At 40.3% G+C, this 18479-nt stretch overlaps 1 protein-coding gene across 1 annotated transcript in view; it reads right to left on the bottom strand.

Annotated features, from left to right (window-relative positions):
• Positions 1 to 1838: 1838 nt before the first annotated feature.
• DEPTOR (DEP domain containing MTOR interacting protein) overlaps positions 1839 to 18479 on the bottom strand; it is a gene marked incomplete at both ends in the record, with an annotated part of 71592 nt that continues 54951 nt past the window's right edge. Inside the window, one exon of the mRNA XM_080610669.1 lies at positions 1839 to 1967. Within this exon, the coding sequence (XP_080466795.1) occupies positions 1839 to 1967 (129 nt within the window). The remainder of the gene's footprint in view (positions 1968 to 18479) is intronic.

Genomic DNA, 18479 nt, shown 5'->3' with positions numbered 1-18479 from the left:
TCCCAAGTGTTCCTAGTGGATACCATCAACAGCCGTTGCAACATCATATAACATTATGTGCTGAACTACTTATTTTAGATGAGCTGTAGAATTTAATCTGCTATGGGTTATACGTGTGTACCAAAATTTTTTGTGGTAAAATCAGGATAAACAGCTGTCAAACTAAATGGCAGTTTGAGAGATTCCTCCAAACACTTTTGTGCCTGGATATTATCAAGTTAGCAGTTGACGTTTTATACCTCTCTGCACTGCTGCATATTAGTGGAATATGGAAGTTTTCATGGTCAAAATTCAGCCACTGATAAACTGCATCAGAAACAAGAAACACATGGACTTCTACCTACAAAGCTGCAGGCACATCTGATTTTGAAGACTTGCTGCATTTCTGACGTAAAAGTGAGCGAGTAAAAAACATACTGCAAGAGCAACGCATTTAGTGAGAACAATTTTTAATATAAAACATATTTCAAAATTATTTGAGGAAAAAACACTTTTCCTACCCTGTAAGTGAACGATTTGTGGTATGATCATATAGAAAGTCAAGCTTTAACTGTAAAATTTAGAATAGCAGAGAAAGTCTGCAATATATATTTGTAAGTTTGTGTACAAGGATGCATTTATGCAGTTCAAAGATCAAAAAAAACCAAGCAGTCCATTTACAATTGAGTTGAGGAGTCACCTAATTTGCGGAATATGGAATTTGTATATACATTTTTAAACCAGATTTGTCTCATGAATTCACCAATGAAGAAATACTACTGTTTGAAAAAGAGTTAAGAGTTAGTTAAATACAAGGTTTTATTAGTCATAGTGTCAAATGCAACTCATGGCAAGTTGGTAGTTTGCAAAACATTAGATGATTGGAAAGTGCTAACAAGCTTAATGTACATTCAAGTACATTGCTTCAATTTGAAGTGTACTTTCTCTGGATGCATTTGGAGCATCTGGATCTACCACTGTTAACACCAACTCTGTGAATTTCCCACTTCAACCTGCCAAATATTCTACTTCTCCTAGGAATAAAGGTGCCCAAAATTTCTCCAAAGTGACGAACTGCAAGGCCAAGACACCCTTCCTTTACAGATAAGGAAATAAACCAAAATCAACATTTTATACATGAGCATCTAAACCAGTGCGTAGGCATCTAAACAAAAAAAGCCCAGTTTTCAAAGGCAGATTTTGTAAAAGTACCACACACTTTTCCGTTTGCATGATTTTTCTTTCTAGACTAATCTGTGTATTCAGTCAGGTCCAAGCATTCACATCAGAATATCCTCTACAGAGAATGGACACCTATTTTCATGCATTTGCAGTTTGTTTCTGTTTGATTGCAATCAAGCTAGCATTTAGTCAGCTGTCTCTCAGCCCAAGGAGAGACAAATTGCAGCAGCACGTGCTCCTAGGACAAAGCTGAACACCAGGATGATGTTTACCAGTGTAAATGTCATGCAGACTATCTGTGTCATTTTGACCCCACAGTGTTTGGTTCTTTCATCTCTTCAAGTGCTTTGATGCGGTGATGGACTGTGATGAAATCTGCACAGCCTCTTTAGGTAGGAAACCATTCTGACCGATGCAGACATGGCTGGACAGACAATCTAAAGGCCTTAACCTTGTCTCCATAGGGGAAAAAAAAAAGCGTAAATACGCTGGTATCTATTGTTCACTTCTTAGCATAATCACCAGTGCTATTATTGTTAAATGAAAGAGAGCCCCCCTCCCCTAAAAGCAAAATCATTTATGTAGACACAGCAATGTTCTGCCTCCCTGTGTCATGCCGCTCCATGGTTGCCACTGTTTCTCTCACAAAAATGTCCAGTAAGAGGGTTTTTTCCTTCTCAGGACTCTATTTCTTCCATGACTTCCATCACAATTGTTCGAGGGCCAGTCAGAATGAGGTTGCTCACTGTCCTGTAATCCACATGGAGAACGTTGAGGCCATTGACAGATATGACAAATTGACAAACCTGGGGAGAAAAGCAAGCAGCAAAACAAGTTACACATCGGATTTTTTGTGTAAGATTACATAGATGTACTTAGTCCTGGGCATACAAACCCTCCAGCACTCTTTATAGCTTCTCATTCAGCACTCTTAGGAAAAATACATTTCTTAGAATTAATCTGACAAGTTAATTTTCCATAAATTTTTTGAAATATCACTGCACCTTTCAAATCTGTGGAATTTTGAAGTCCTACATCAATCATTTTTCTCATAACAAAGGCATTTTCTCGTATCAGTGGTGCTTTGCAAACAATATGGGACAAGACAGCTCTGGGCATTGCAAAGGGTCTTGTTTATCCTTAGTTTGTCTTAAACACTTTCATAGAAACCATTTCAGACAGCTCTTGGTGGTCATGGTAAAAATATGCATCATGTTTCCAGGTCTGGATGATAACTTCACTAAATTCAGTGCCAAAACCTCCACCAGTACAACATGAACACAAAGGATCCAAATTCTAGGAAATAATAACATAGAAGAAGAAATCAGTACCAGGATGGACTATAATGTCACTGCCATTTTCAGGAGGTATTCCTACACAGATTTAGTTCTTTATACTCTGTATGTGAAGTTTTTGGCTTTCTTCAGCAAGTGCGGTGCATTAATTAATTTCAAATATGCTAATGTTTTGGTTTTAACGGCTGTAAGGAATTCAAACATTGAAAGTCTTGTATTCCCAAAGGCCATTTTCTGTCCAAAAACTCTTAATAGAAATATTATGACCAACAACACTGTGTATCTTAAAAGAGTTAACCAGAGAAAAAGTCGTATCAGCATTGTAAAAAAACTGAGAAGAAAGGTAACAATACTTATTTCTGAAAAACATTGAGCCTTTTTTTGTATCTAATCATAATATTACAGTGTTTGGTAAAAAGGCCAAAAATGTGTAGTGTCTAGATCTGTGTTTTTAATGATAAAAATATGGAACCTAAAGCAACAATAATATCATCCTGATGTTTCAATGAAAGCAATACATTCACTAGAAGGTCATCTTACTCGTAAGTCATCTTGAGTCTAAGAAAGAAGCGATGAAGTGAGTATCACCATAAATATTGTATTTTTACTATTATATTTTTACCTTCCCTATTTAGGCAGAAACACAACACAGAAATGTATGCAGGAGAGGTGGGAAGCAGAGCTGGTGTTTTCCAATGCTAGCTCTAAAACAGATATTCTCAGAAGCCAAGTCATTTAGCTTTTGTATACTACCTTCCCTCTCAAGTGAAATGTGTGGTGAAACTCACTTGGTGTTTGTGCAAAATGTACAGAATGTAGCTATCAATGCTCCATTTAAGGAATATTATAGAGGAAGCAAAGTGAACCCAAAAATGTAACATTTCATCAAAATTGCCACTGATGATTTCAATCCCTGCTTCTTAGAGGCTCTGCACAGGAGGAGTGACAGCAGCAGCCCTTGAAAGGAGAGCAAACCTCTCTTGCACCTTACCCCTTACCTTCAGAACTCCTCTGCAGAGAGAGCTGAAGATCTTGGTAGTCAGCCTAACTGGTAGTCTAAATGATCACCAAAGCATGGCAAGCAGCAATACCACTTAGCAGCTTCCATGGCAGTATGGATATATCTTTCCCATCCATTCATATGCAATATTTCAGCTGCAAGTACCACTGGGAAAATGATTCAGATTTTGCATGCAGAGAAAATCTCCTGAATATTAAGGATTTTTATTGAAAAGGCAACCCCTCATCCTCTGCAGAGTGCCTCAATTAGTATTTAAGAGGCATGTCTATTTAGTTTAATAATGCAAATTTTCACAGTATCTCCAGCTCTCAACTTCTAGTGGTATTTCCTAACGCTTTCTATGGCTTTCCAGGATTGTATCAAGTTTTACTGAATTATTGCTCTGGCTCCAGAATAATATTTGGTTTGATTTAAAACAGACCTGCAGGAATAACATTGTTTCTTCTGGCTTAATGCAGTTTTGGGAAGTTGAATGGCTGGTGTTTGTTTTACTGCTGCATATTCTCAGACTTCTCAAGTTACTGGAATCCCAGTGCATGGGACTCATGTTTGGCCAAGGGAGAGTCATGCAGTAGTGAACGGCAATCTGGATGGCAAAGAGTGAATTTCTTATGTAAAAGACAAGAGTTGACACATCTGCATTCTCAATGTGTTTGCTTTAATGTATGCCCTTGGCAGTATTATGAATCAGGAACGCGTATGGGCTGAGAATATCCTTTGTCCTGTCCCTTGCACTGGATCCAAATGGTTTATTAGTTCTGCTTTTTCCAGTAGAGAGGATTAGATGCAAAAAGTCCACCCAAGCCAGATGAGAAGAGAAATGCAGACAGCAGGAAAATGCACAGAAGAGAGTACTTCTGTCCCAAAACTGCATAAAAACTCATGAGGAACAGGAGATGATAACGAAGTGCCAGTCACCCTGGGGACAGAAAGAGCTCTCCATGGCCATCACTTGGTCAGTGTGCCCAAGGGGTGAGTGTCTATAAATTCTCCCTCAAGGATAAAGAAATGTGGAGCCATTTGCTGCATCCTGCAGTCCTGAGGAGAGGAGATATTTTGGCACAGTCCTGAGCCCTTCACTATGCTGAGTGCCTTCGGATCACCCAGCTTTCTTCTTCCAACTCTATTCTTCCATCTCCAGCAAGGGGAAACGTAATGCAGCATTGCTTCATGCATTTTCGCCATCATCAGCCTTGCCCCCATGTCCTGGGTTCAGCAGTAGCAGTCATTTTTCTCCTTCTTAGTAGCTGATGCAGTGCTGTGTTTCTGACTCTCAGTCTGAGAACAATGCTGATAACACTGATGGTTTTAGTTGCTGCTCAGTAATGTTTACTCTGACCAAGGACTTTCTGAGTCTCATGCTCTGCCAGGGAGGAGGGGAAGCCGGGAGGAAGCAGAGACAGGACACCTGACCCAAACTAGCCAAAGAGGTATTCCATACCACAGCACGTCATGCCCAGGATGTAGAACTGGGGGCAGTTACCCAGAAGGGCTAGATCACTGCTTGGGTTGGGCTGGGTATCAGTTGGCATGTGGTGAGAGGTTGTATTCTCTTCCCTTGTTATTTCTCTTATCATTATTATTATTGGTGGCAGCAGTAGTGATTTGTGTTATACCTGAGTTACTGGACTGTTCTTATCTCAACCTGTGGGAGTTACATTCTTTCGATTCTCTTCCCCATCCCTCTGGGAGTGGGGAGAGGAAGGGGGGGAATGAGCAAGTGGCTGCGTGGTTCTGGGTTGCCGGCTGGGCTTAAACCACAACACCCCGGAAAGCACACATCATGCATTGCTCTCTTGGTGGAGATACAAAACAAGCAAGAGCGAGTGAGCACCCAGAGAACAGCACTGGGTGAGTATATCAACCTACATATTATTATCTCAGGAATTTTCTTAAGGAGACTGGTTTACAAAATCACAATGATTTAATGTTACATTTATAAAAACACATTTCACAAAGCTGTAAGTGCTCAGCCCATAGCTACAGCTGTTAAGGGCTTTGTAACTATAAACACGTAAAATTTCTCAGTTGGTTTCCACACATCAGTAACTATAATAGATAATAAACTAAAGTTAAAAGAGCCTCAAAGAGCCTTTTATTGCTCATTTCCTCATAGCTCTCCAAGGAGCTTGACAGGAGATAAGTATCCATTTTTATCCCTCAGACTTCAAGGAATGATAAAGCCCAGAATAAATTCCGACCATTTTGTTGGTGAGGACGTGGTGATCTAAAAACCACAGAAACAATAACAGTTAAATAAAGTAACATTGAAAGAAAAAGATTCCCTTGATTAATTTCAAATATTTAAATGTTACAGTAATAAACATTTACAGCTATTTCAATTTCCCACCTTGGCATACAGTAGCCCACTGAAGGAGGGATAGCAGAAAAGGCACCTTTGACTTTCCATGGGTTTTCACTGGCACGTACAGGATGTTTAACCAAATCCAGGTGTTCCCAGGAAAACTTCAACTTTCGGCTTACATTTGAACAAAAAGCATCTAGGCACCTATTGCTTAAAGCAGTTAGCAAAGATTTATCATGCCATTTAAACTGAAGATGGCAAGGAGAGGAATTATAATTCGATACCATAACATTTAAATGGCACAAGACTGTGCTGTACCTGGAGCTGTACAACCCTTCCGTCCCTTCAATGGGTATTGTTCTTCCCTCCACAGCGAGCTTCAGCTGCCTGCCCCTTCTTGGGCTTGCCAAGCTGCCCATCTTGCTGTACATCCACACCCCTCGATTTTCCTGTGGGATAATCGCCCACTGGTCAAATCAAAGTCCTGCTCCCTCACAGGGGGCTGCCTGCACTAGGGCTGGATGGCTGAGCCAGCATTGACCAGAAGCTGCAGTGAGAATGACTGCGGGACCCTCACGAGGGATATCAGAGACCGGCTGCAGGGATGGGAGTAGAACTGCACAACTACCCATAAGCCAATTATTGAATTACCTGTTGTGTATCTGTCTCTAATTCTGCAGAGTCTTCTGCCCCACGGTGACCTTAATATTTATGAATGTTACAGGACTATTATTTGAGCATAGGCAGTTAGCCTATATCCTCAGATATTCAGACACTATTTACTGTAGGCTTTAGTCATCTCTCCTTGTGAAGCCTGGACTTGCTTGGTGGACTCTTTTCAATTTAATATATAAAAAAAAAAACCCTAACCCTTTAAAAAATTCCCCTTTTTCTAGGTACACCTTTTAGAAGGCTGCTGTGAAAGATCACAAAGAGCCGGAAATTCTCACTACAGAATTTGGCTGAAGTGATGATTGCAAAGTTCTTTGGATAACCCTAAAAATCACTTAAATTTACAGATGCAGTGAGTACAACTGTTCATCACTAGTCACGAAGCAGGTAACAGCCATGCAGAGTCAACAGATAGTGTATCTCAAAATAGTAGGAAAAGACCATGACTACACAGCTACAGAGATGAAGAGGAACAGCATACAGGAGGCAGCGTGGCCGGAGGTGACTGAGGGACTGTCCTTCTCCATGGCAGCAAACATCCATGTCCCATTGCAGTGGCCATGGGTTAAGGCTCTAATTCTTAATGGATTCACAGATTTCAGTGGCAGGATCAGTGTCCAGAATCCACTCTGGTTTGTTTTTGTTTTTTTTTTTTTTGCTGACTTCTCTTAAGAGAGTATAAATGTTATTACAAATACATGTCGAATAGGTACCAAAGAAATCAATGTCACCAAGTACAAGGTAGGCTTGAAATTCTTGAACACAAAGCTAGGTTATGTAATGATATTTTAAAAATACTGTTTTTTAGCAGTACTGATATTTTACCCAATTTTCTGGGCAGTAATGGGACCATTCAGGGTCTAAGACTGCAAAGCACAAAGTCTCTGCCATCACACTTGAGTTTTCTCCTCCAACATCACCAGGTTCAGTCAAATGGAAAGGTTCTCATGGGCTGCTTGACACCAATAGCTTCTCTGGCACCAGGTGCTAACAGCTTAAAGAGATGCTGAACACATTGCCACCAATTCATTTCCACTGATGGTGCAAATATTGCTGTACATGCGGAAACTGAAGGAAAGTCTTAAAAACACTGGGGAGAGTGAAATCCAGCCTTGCACTAATCCTTCTCTCAAGAGCAGCCAGGATTTCACCCCTGGACTCTGTGCACGTCTGAAACAGATTTCCAGCAGCTGGCAGCCCAGACCAGGGCCACGTCCTGCTGCAAAGCAGATCCCTTTGAAACCAAGGTACTTCAGAAGTGATTAGCAAATTGAACAGATATACGCAATTGATGGGAAAGCTTTGTCTGAATCAGGGCTGGCTTGACTCTCCACCACAAGACAGACTGGATTTAACCCTTGGTTCATCATTTGTACACACGCCAATTTACATATATCTATCGCATAGTTAAGGACATGCTCCGTTTACTATTATTTCTTCTTATCATCTGATACAACACCGAAGTCACACGGGTAATTTTTACTTGAAGACAAGCCATTCCCAAAATCCATGGAATAAAAGTATTGGGTTTTTTTGGTATTTTTTATCCCTTTTAACTTTATTAGAATAAAATAGAAATGATGAATTCAGGCAAATGTAGGAGTTATTTTCAACTCCGGAAAGTTCTTCAGCAAATTTCCTAAGAACTAAAATAAAAGCTTCTAAGTATAACTTATTTCAGAGCTCTCTAACAAAAAGTGTATTTTGACAATTTTACAGAATAAAATTGATACCAGGATTGACAATATAACTATTTAAAAGAGAAAAGAATAGTCCAATGTTAGTGGTTTCGCTTTGCTTCTTGCTAATGAAAATTAACATGAAATCCATTACAGAAACAGCTTGCTTACATTTCTGTCATAGAGATATCCTCAGTAATTATAAATAAATGCTTTTTTCATGTCCTACTAATCCTACAGGGACTAGGATCATCTGACCAGTCTGAGCAGCTCAAGCTTATAATTATTTCATTATGGTATTCTGAAATTCACTGTGATCTTCCAAGAAAAGGTTCTTCACATGGGGTTAGCAAAACCATCTATTTTCCATGTACAGCCTCCATGAGAGCCCTGTGAGATCCTGATTTCTGTTAAACATCAGGCCATGCTGTCAGAATCCTTCCTTGCAGGCACCTTTGCAAACTTGGGCTGAAGGACTAACCCTTTGCAATTGTCAGTGACCTGAAGATGTCTTAAGCAGAATATCCAACATACCAAGCTCTTCACATTTTATAGATGCTTTTAAAAATGCTAGGCCACTCCTGAGATAGGAAACTTACTGGTTAGTTCCTGTGGTCTGACCAGAGCTCTGACCTGTTACTAATCTGAATCTAAGAAGGAAAAAGCAAAATGAAAAAGAAAAAATATATTCTTTACCATCACTTGTTTAAAAAGGCGATAGATCTGCTTTGGTGTTCTTGTGCTGCTGACAGGTTTCAGCAATATCTGGGGAAGGCTTAGGTACTACAAGAATGCAACATCTGAAGCACATCCTTCCAGCCTTCAGCAAGAAAGGAGGAGATATCCAAGCTTCCAAGATTTTAAAGGGTTATCCTTCCAATGGGATTTCCCCCCCTTCACATTCCCCTTGCTCCTCTGGGGATGCTGGGAGCTGCTGCTCCCACTTCTGCCTCCCAAGCACCACTGCACTCTCATGCAAACAGATGGAAATCAACGTGTCATTTTTAAAACCTAATTTAAATATGAAATATGAAGGAGTTGAGAAGTGAGTGAAAGCAAACACTCCATCTATGGCTGTTATTTTGTGACAGAGGAACAAAAAATTACACTGTTTGCACTTTTTATTGCAGTTACCATTTAAAAAGGAGCTCTTTACAAGCAGCTAACCCCACAGATTTGCCCTGCCACTTGTTATATCTCTTGAATAAATCATTCAAGCTAATTACCACCTCATCATCTTCTATCTTACACAACATGCCATAGGTTTGTAAACAAAACCCTTCGTGACAACAGCAGAGAATGACGTTTCCGTCTCCTCTGGGTGTAAAGTACTAATCTTACTTTTAAAAGAAATGTGTGGGAAAAAAGGTTTGGTTATTAAAAGCTGTATCAGTAACCCGATCTGGGACCTCACAACCCTTTCTGCCAGCAGAAAGTGATATCCTCAGCCTGAAATGCCAAGGATTCTGTGGATCTGGATATCATCCAAAGGGGAGGAGGGCTCGTAGCAGGACTTGGTGCTGCACTCCCAAGAGGTGCTCCTGTCCCTTTGTGCTGTCCAGGGAGCAACGTGCCAAAGCCAGGCACTGCTCCCTTTCAATCTTGTGCCAGCAAAAACAAATAATTGAAAGAACTTGTCTCCAGGCAAAATAAGTTCCCTGATGTGCCTGACATGGTTGAATGAAGGAGGCAGTAGAGCATCTGGTTGGAGGCAAATGGAAAGAGGGAGATGAAAAGGCAGCGAAGATAGGATCAGCCGTTCTGGCAGCAGATTACACTTAGACCAGTAAACTGCAGCTTAAGTTTTCAGATAACTCAAAGTCCCAGTGAAATCAGTGGTGAGATGGATGTTAGAATAAAAGGAACAAGCACAGAGAAATCTGAGGCAGGAGAACAACAGTGGAGGAGAGAGGGCACAGGGCTCAACTTCTTTTACAGACTTACACACACAACCTCCGTTTGAGTTGATACAGGGGCTCTTCTATTTTAATAGGTAACCCATAGCCATAAAGCAGAGGAATCCCCATGCTCAGCAAAGAGCGCTGGCCACAGAGATGCTGAACATGCTGTTACAGAAGAGCCTAGGACCCAAGACCAACCTTTTAAATAAAAGCAAATGCAAGCAGAACTGAAATATTTGCTCCCACTCTGATAAGCTTTATATTGTCACACTGGAATGAGGAAAAGAGAAAAATTGGAGGTCCTAAAAGCTATGTTTCCACTCAGAACCTAACAATTCCAAACCTACTGCATGTCACCGGAAGGTTATAAAATCACACAATGTCCTTTCCTACATAACTGAGGTTACTGGATGAAACAGAATAAATTGCAGCTGTGTGTTCAGCTCTGTAAATATCTCTAGCAAATGTGTAATTGGCTGTAGAGTGGGTGGTGTGGGAGTAGGCAAGTGTCCAGGCCTTGCATAAACACAGGATTTTCTCTCTAGAGGAATGCATTTCTTCAATCTTTACACCAGCGTTAAGCTGACCCACTGTTCCATCAGTGGGTTGGAAACTGGGTACCAGCAGAGCACAGTACAAGGCATAGCAGAGAAAAAAACCTCCATTCATAGAGTTACAAACATAAGTAACTTGTTTGTTATTTGTAATTCTGGCTCTCCATCTTGGTCTGTGGCTGCAGTCTGGTATGGATGGTTTGCCTGAGCAAGGCTTCATTACATATTTTATTATATGCACTCATTATACACTTCTTTAAAAGAAAAAAGAAAGGTTTAATTTTTTATAGTATTCCAAACCCATCAGTCTCCAACTGAAAAAAAAAATCAGAAATTAAACAACATAATATAAAAAGTAATACAGCAGATAATATAATTGTATAATACATTTCATAAATGATAATATATATAACTTTATAATGCATTTTTATGATCTTCTAATTTTATACTATAGTAAGTCACATAATATACAAAGTAAAAGATTCTTAAAGGGCCTTATCATTGGTTCAAGCAGTCTTGCCCTCCCTTCGCAGTGATGGGAATCAATGGCAATCTAAGTCTTTTTTTCACTGGAAATAAAATGAAGCCATTGCTCTACAAACTCCACAAATAGAGTGGACAAATTAGAGGGGGAAAAGAGCTGACCTAATAGCCCATGAGAACAACTCTTGTTTTGGGGCGGGCAGCGTTTAGTCTGCACGCGAGTCTTGGCTCTGCGGCAGCAATATCCACAGCAGACTGACTGAGTGGTCAAATGCCGACACAGCAAAAGGGGATTATTCACATAGGGAATTTAAAGCTATCTGTAGATACCTGGAGGGTAATAACATCAGGGCCTAATACCCTGAAATGCAAACATTCATAAATATGGAATAGGGATATATAGGTCACTGATTCTCATGGCCCTAATTGGGAATTGGTGTGTAAAATGACTGAGTTAATGTGAGTCCCTGGGATAAATACCCACAGGTAAAGCCAAGCTGGGCTGGGCCACATCAGGAAAGCAAACCAGTAAGTGCATGGTTAACTTTATAAGCATTTTTATTGTATGCTGCTATTCAATACCTACCACAGAACAGCTCAGAAAATGTTAAATAACCTGAATGGCTAAAGGTGGCTCTGGGTGAAATACGGCATCAGTAGTAGAACATGGACTCTTAGCTTAGAAATAGAATCATGGAATAGTTTAGGTTGGAAGCGACCTTAAAGATCATCCAGCTCCAACCCCCATGCCATGGTAGGGACACCTTCCACTAGACCAGGTTGTTCAAAGACCTGTCCAACCTGGCCTTGAACACTGTCAGGGATGGGGCAGCCACAACTTCTCTGGGCAATCTGTTCCAGTGTCTCACCACCCTCACAGGAAAGATTATTTTCCTAATGTCTTGGGTTGATGGTTAAGTTGGTTTTCTTTTTTCTTGTGTATCTAAAACTAAACTAGAATTGCTAAAACAAAATCACACATAACAAATAAAGAACTTAAAACTATATATCAGTTTACTCACAAGGTCAAATATAATTAGGATAAACTAACTAAATGTAATTTGTTTAAGGCCATATTAGCTCAGAACAGTTCCTAAGCAAGCCCAAACAAGGGAGCTACAGGGCAGTTAGATCCATGCGGGGCACCCTCAGCACCGTCCAGTATCAAGACTGTAATGAGCAGGAACGGTCTGCACCATTTGGGACAAACAGCTGCTCTCTGTTTGCACAGACAAAAGTGCAATTGTTTTTCCATGTGTTTGACTAGCTAAACAGAGCCGTGGCTTTAGTGCAACATGTTTCCCGAATCATTTGCTTATGTCATGAAAGGAAGTCAGCTTGTGTCTTGAGCAGCAACAAGAAAAGACACAGAGGAGTTAGGGTAAGGGTCTGTAAAGCAGCAGCATTCCTGAAGGATTCGGGACAGAGAACTGCAATAGCCACTACGCTGAAAACCCAATGGCATCTCAGGACCCCTCCAAAGGTTCAAGTGAAATGAATATTACACCTAAACTTAATAATAAAGAATGCTTTTTATCCTTAATTGATAGCAAAAGCAGCTCAAAACGTCAGCATTTTGCTGTACTGTCCTCTAATTCTATGTAATTTTTTATAGACACTTAGGCTTTTTTCAACACTTCAACCATTCTGTAGGTAATTTTTTCAGATTAGTCCCCTCTTTAGAGAGCCTGGATAACCTAAGAGTGACCTGCAATGCCTAAGATAGATAGAGCTAGGCTGAGATCCCAGCTGTTCTGGCAGGCACTAGATCTTGCCATTCAATGGGCTATAGACCACACTGGAATTTGGAATCTGTATCAGAGTACAAGCACTGCCCTGTTTTACAGCGCAGCTGAAACCAAGACTGCTTTCTCTCTTTCTGAATGGCTACAGCTGTAGGACTCCAAGAAACAACCAAGAAAGCACTCTCACAAATGCAGGCTGTTCAGATATCTGGGTTATCCTGCCGTAAACCACCACTTGCCCAAAGAGAATTTTTAAACCCACTTTTTATTGAAATAATGTGACTAAATTTAAAAAATCCATTGACCACAATTACGAACCTGCAGACAACTCTTTTTTCTGAATTGTATTTGCTATTGATGAGACGGAGCCAATGCACAGACACAAGTATAGTAGGTCACTTGTCGCCCAAGAGCATTTTAGGTGATGGGCCTACAAGTTTCAAATCTAGCATCAACTACACTGCTGCTGTGAATGCAGAAAAAAAAGAGCTCTGAGTTATTATGAAACTTTCTGTATTTGCATAAGGTTTCAGTTGTTGTAAAGAAATAAAAAGTAATTTTATTGCCCAGTAAAACTCTCTCTGTTAAAAGAGTCTTCAGAAAAAAATCACTTAGAGTTATTGGAAATCTAATACTGTTCTGCAGGCTAAGTTTCAGGTCTGGGATAAGCAAGTAAAACCTTGCTAAAGCTAAGTTTGGGGGGGTGAGGGGGGGAAGGAATTCACTGTTAAAGGTGAAATTTATACTCAACAAGCTAAACCCACTCCTTTTATATTTCACCTAGGAAATCCCACTGCCTTAATTCCTTTCTCTATAGTGAATAATATGGATCCTGTTGTTCAAAAACAGGATGGAAAATCATAAACAGAATTTTTATGTTGTTTTTCTTTATGTGCACAGTTTGTAGTTTTTATCCTGCTGGAGTGATGTTTGAGCACTGTGCTGCCCATCTACATGGGAGTGGATCTTTCCCCTTATATCTCAGGGAGGTGACTTTTCGCATATAGAGTTTTGATACCTTTGTCATAGAACTGTCCCTGATAGTCACAAGCAAGCATGAATCTCTAGGCTAGTCTAAAGCTGGATGATTTTTTAGTTGATATTATGTCCACTGACTCAGAAAAGCAGAAGACCATTGTTCCACACCTCATCGACTTGGTGGTGACTGCGCACTCAGAGGCATTCACACAAAGATGGAGTTCACTTGACCATCCAAACTACTTTGACAGAAGGACCGTGGCCTCAGAAGAGATGACTTCAAACCAAACTGATCCTTAAACAACTCTGTGGGAAAAGAAGCAAGGCAGACCAAGGAAATAAGTAGAAAAATGGAGATCCACCAAAAAAAGTAGGAATGTAGAATGAAATTCAGACAAGTCTGAAGATGACAGGGGCTTTATCATGGCTTTAAAAGAACTAGGATGTCATACTTAGGGTCTAATGATTTATTAGTGGAAAACAGAGTAAAACAGAGGAAAATTTTGGTAAAGATGGTCAGCAACTGGAATAGGGTAGCACTGGAAATAGAAATTCTCTACCCCCAGAACAGTTACAACCTGAGCAGAGATGGCAGTGATGTCACAAAAAAATGAAGTATCTGGATTTCGATGAAAAAATGAACATGAGCCGGTTTCAGTGTGCGCTCGCAGCCCAGAAAGGCAACCGTATCCTGGGCTGCATCAAGAGGAGCGTGACCAGCAGGTCGAAGGAGGTGATCCTGCCCCTCTACTCTGCTCTCGTGAGACCTCACTTGGAGCATTGTGTGCAGTTCTGGTGTCCTCAACATAAAAAGGACATGGAACTGTTGGAACAAGTCCAGAGGAGGGCCACGAGGATGATCAGGGGAGTGGAGCACCTCCAGTATGGAGACAGGCTGAGAAAGTTGGGGCTGTTCAGCCTGGAGAAGAGAAGGCTGCGTGGAGACCTCAGAGCAGCCTTCCAGTATCTGAAGGGGGCCTACAAGGATGCTGGGGAGGGGCTATTCATCAGCTACTGTAGTGACAGGACAAGGGGTAATGGGTTCAAACTTAAACAGGGGAAGTTTAGATTAGATATAAGGAAGAAATTCTTTACTGTTAGGGTGGTGAGGCACTGGAATGGGCTGCCCAGGGAGGTTGTGAATGCTCCATCCTTGGTGGTGTTCAAGGCCAGGTTGGACAAAGCCTTGGGTGACATGGTTTAGTTTGAGGTGTCCCTGCCCATGGCAGGGGGGTTGGAACTAGATGATCTTAAGGTCCTTTCCAACCCTAACTATTCTATGATTCTATGATTTAATAAAACACTAATTTGTTGTCGGGGTGGGGGCAGGATGGCTTAGAAAAATGACAGTTGTACAGACTGAAGTTTGAAATTCCGTGGAGCCTGTGCTAGTGTAACATTACTGCACAGGAGTCACTAGGGCCCGGCTGCAAAGTTTGATCTACATGTTGTTCTGAGACTGGGAAATCTACATGATATGCTGTGACCCACAGCCCCATGAAACACAATGAAGCTTCAGCAAACCTACAGGGTTTTTTTTCAATTCTACTGGTACCAAAATGGATCTACTTATCAAATGTTTTGATTATGTATGATAATATGTCAGATTTCTTGGCATTTTCCATGTTTTTAAACCCAAACTACTTTACAAGAATACCTATGTATTCTGGTAGGAAAACAGTCACTGTAGTTGCACAAAGGGTTTGTGAGATGGTAAAGAAGAGAAACCAAATTCAAACTGTGTCTTCCAAGCGGCAACCATGGGTAGGTTCAACTTGTAGGCCAGTGGTACAGTGTCTCTAAGATAGTTTCCTAACACTCAGAGACGTCCAACCATGACAGGGCTTCTACCACAGAAAAGAAATAAAACAGAGTAGCTGGGGCAGTGAACGGGCACAAGAGAGACTGATTAGCAGCTCATCCAATGCTGCACTGGGATTCCCAATGACAAGGAGAAAGGGAGTCTGCTGAGAAAGTGTTTAATGATTTCAATCAACCTAAAGACACTGCTAATGCAAAGGATGATCAAGGACATAAGGGCTCTATTGTTGCACTTGCAGTATTCTCTAATGAAAGCAAAGCAGAAACTTGCCAAAACTTGTCTCCTTTTGGCAACCAGACAGCATTCTGCCAGTGACACACAATGCAGCTCCCCAAATCATGTTTTCCTTAAGAGAATCCCAGTATTAGGTATCCCAGTACTCATAGAACTGCATTGCTATGATAATTTTGATGTCAATATTTCCAGTATAGTTAGAGTAATGGGTTTTTAGGATAGGTCCAACCTATTGAAACGCAGTAACCGGACTCACTTTAAAAATGTTAGGAACTATTCCTTGAGGTTAATTAAACACTCCCACTGGAAATGGAAATTCTGGGACAGTTACAGAGGTGTCACCACAGCTCACCAGCAAACTCCATTAGCAGATGATTACCACAGACCAAAAAGAGAAAGCAGGCACAGGATATGAACACGAAGGCACAGATTCATGCATTGATTGGGAAAGTATGGTGACTACTAAACATGCTGTTAAACAGCTGTCAAGGACAACCAACCACTAACCCATGTTTCATGTTGATGGCAGAGCTGAGTATTTTCACATTCATAAATATTTGATCTCTTCCAACTTCTGTTGAATCACCATGCTACCAACACAGCTGCCTTACTACATTTTTCTTTAGAGTCTTTTAGAAAGATTTCTACTAGAGATCAGATGAAAAAACAAAATAGCATCCAAACTGTTGACCATTATGTTATTACTATGCTCTTAACATGCCTTAATGTGACAGCCACTCTTCTTGAACATTATTTACGAGATGTTCAAGGTTAATGACTACCCTACTCAGCTCACTCTTTCCAAACTCTGTGATGGATATTAGCATATAAAATCTGAGGTTCTGGTTACAGCTGCATAAAGTGAAAGACAGAGGGAAATCTTGTTTCAATTTTTATGGTTTTGCAAAACCAGAATTTATTTTATAGCAAAATATCAAATCAGATTTCTTAAAATTATATTTCTCTAGAGTCATCAGTGCTTGAATACAGTTTACACATTTGTATGGAGGAGAATAGACCTTTATGTTATAGTTTATAATTACATACTATCAGAAAATGAAGCAGTCACTTATGGAGACATGTTTGAAATATATATATACATTTATATTCAAGCCCTACAGTAGTGTTATTCATTGCATACAGTGCTATGTGCATTTAGCTCTGCTGCTTCTCTATTTATGGACAAGCTATGAAAGCGGTTTGTCAGCAACTTTGAGTGTTCACATTACCAAATACATTCATTATAAATTCACCCTAATGTAATTATCAAATTCAGCAGTGAGCTGATAACCAACCTGCGTCAGTGTTTTCATGCTGTAATTGAAAACAGATGGCAACTCGTGTAATTTATGCTTTTCTACAATCAGTAACATGTTGGTATAAGATAAGAATTCTAAGACTGAATTGCATCTGCTTCAACAACACCATATGCTAGTGCACAGTATAAATATTTATCCAAACCTGCTTCATCTTCTAATTTAAAGCTCAGTCACATGAGATAGATAGTGGAAGTACCCTTTGGATACCTTCAATTAGCACTGAAGCATCTCCACGGTGCTTGAAAGGGTTAAAGCCCCAGCATCAAACACAGAGGTATCTTCCCTTTCCTGAGCTTCATGGAGAGGGTTAAATGGAGGCATGTTCATTGTGCCTTATTTATACAATATAAATCCCAGTCTTCAAGCTCCCATTAGGCTGCATTTAGGAGTTATAAAGAAATTTCTCATGATGTCCAAGTTTCCAAGTTTCTATACTTTTCCCACTATTTTGTAAAACACTGAAGATTGGCCACAACCATAAATGGGATATTTTTTCCTGGGGGGAATAATTATTTATTTTTATATTTATATTTATTTTAGGGTTTTTAGACTGGTTTATCTTGCTTGTCGAACAGTTGAGCATTCAGCAGGTTTGAGGTCAGACTTACAAGGATCATGGAAAGAGTTTTGTGTTTCTCTGCCTCATGGTGTACATTCAACCTCCCAAGAATCTCAGAGTTCAAATTTCTTCCTATTGCAGGAATCTAAGGCACTGGCAATTCCTCTGACATCACTTGGGTTTGGGTTGGTTTTCCCACCATTTGACATCTTATAATGTGTAGCTTTTAGTCCTTTCTATTACAAACCTGTAATATTTTGTGATTATGGCAGTATTCTGACTCTTTGGACTAATCAGATAGTACCTATGTTCCTTTGATTGCAGGCAGACTGTGCTTGATGACCTCAATGAACCCAGCAGCAACCTGCTCTGTGAGACAGCAGCTACTCAATTACACTTGAGATTTGGCTCTTATTCTGCTAGTGAAATAAATTATGAACTGAACCTGAAATAATCATTAGCAAATGCAGAAGGTGATGGCAAAGGCAGAAAATTTATGAGGCTGACCTCCTCCATGCACCAGCTTTTAAAGGTCAGGAGGAGAGCAGAACCAAGCTGAAATCATTCTAGCTGTATATTGTAATCCCTGAGCAAAGCTTGAAACAGAAGAGTGACCATACATGGTCCCCCCAAACTCATTGCTACTAACCGAAATGAAGAACTAGAACTAGAATACGATAGAAAAGTTTGAGTGGTTGTTGGCAATTTGTATGACACAAAGGCCTTGGATGTAAACAGCTATGAATACCAA

Source organism: Psittacula echo (genome assembly GCF_963264785.1).
Source record: "Psittacula echo genome assembly, chromosome: 2".
Classification (NCBI taxonomy): Eukaryota; Metazoa; Chordata; class Aves; order Psittaciformes; family Psittacidae; genus Psittacula; species Psittacula echo.
Note: the sequence above shows the minus strand (reverse complement) of the source record. Positions and strands in the feature narration are given on the sequence as shown.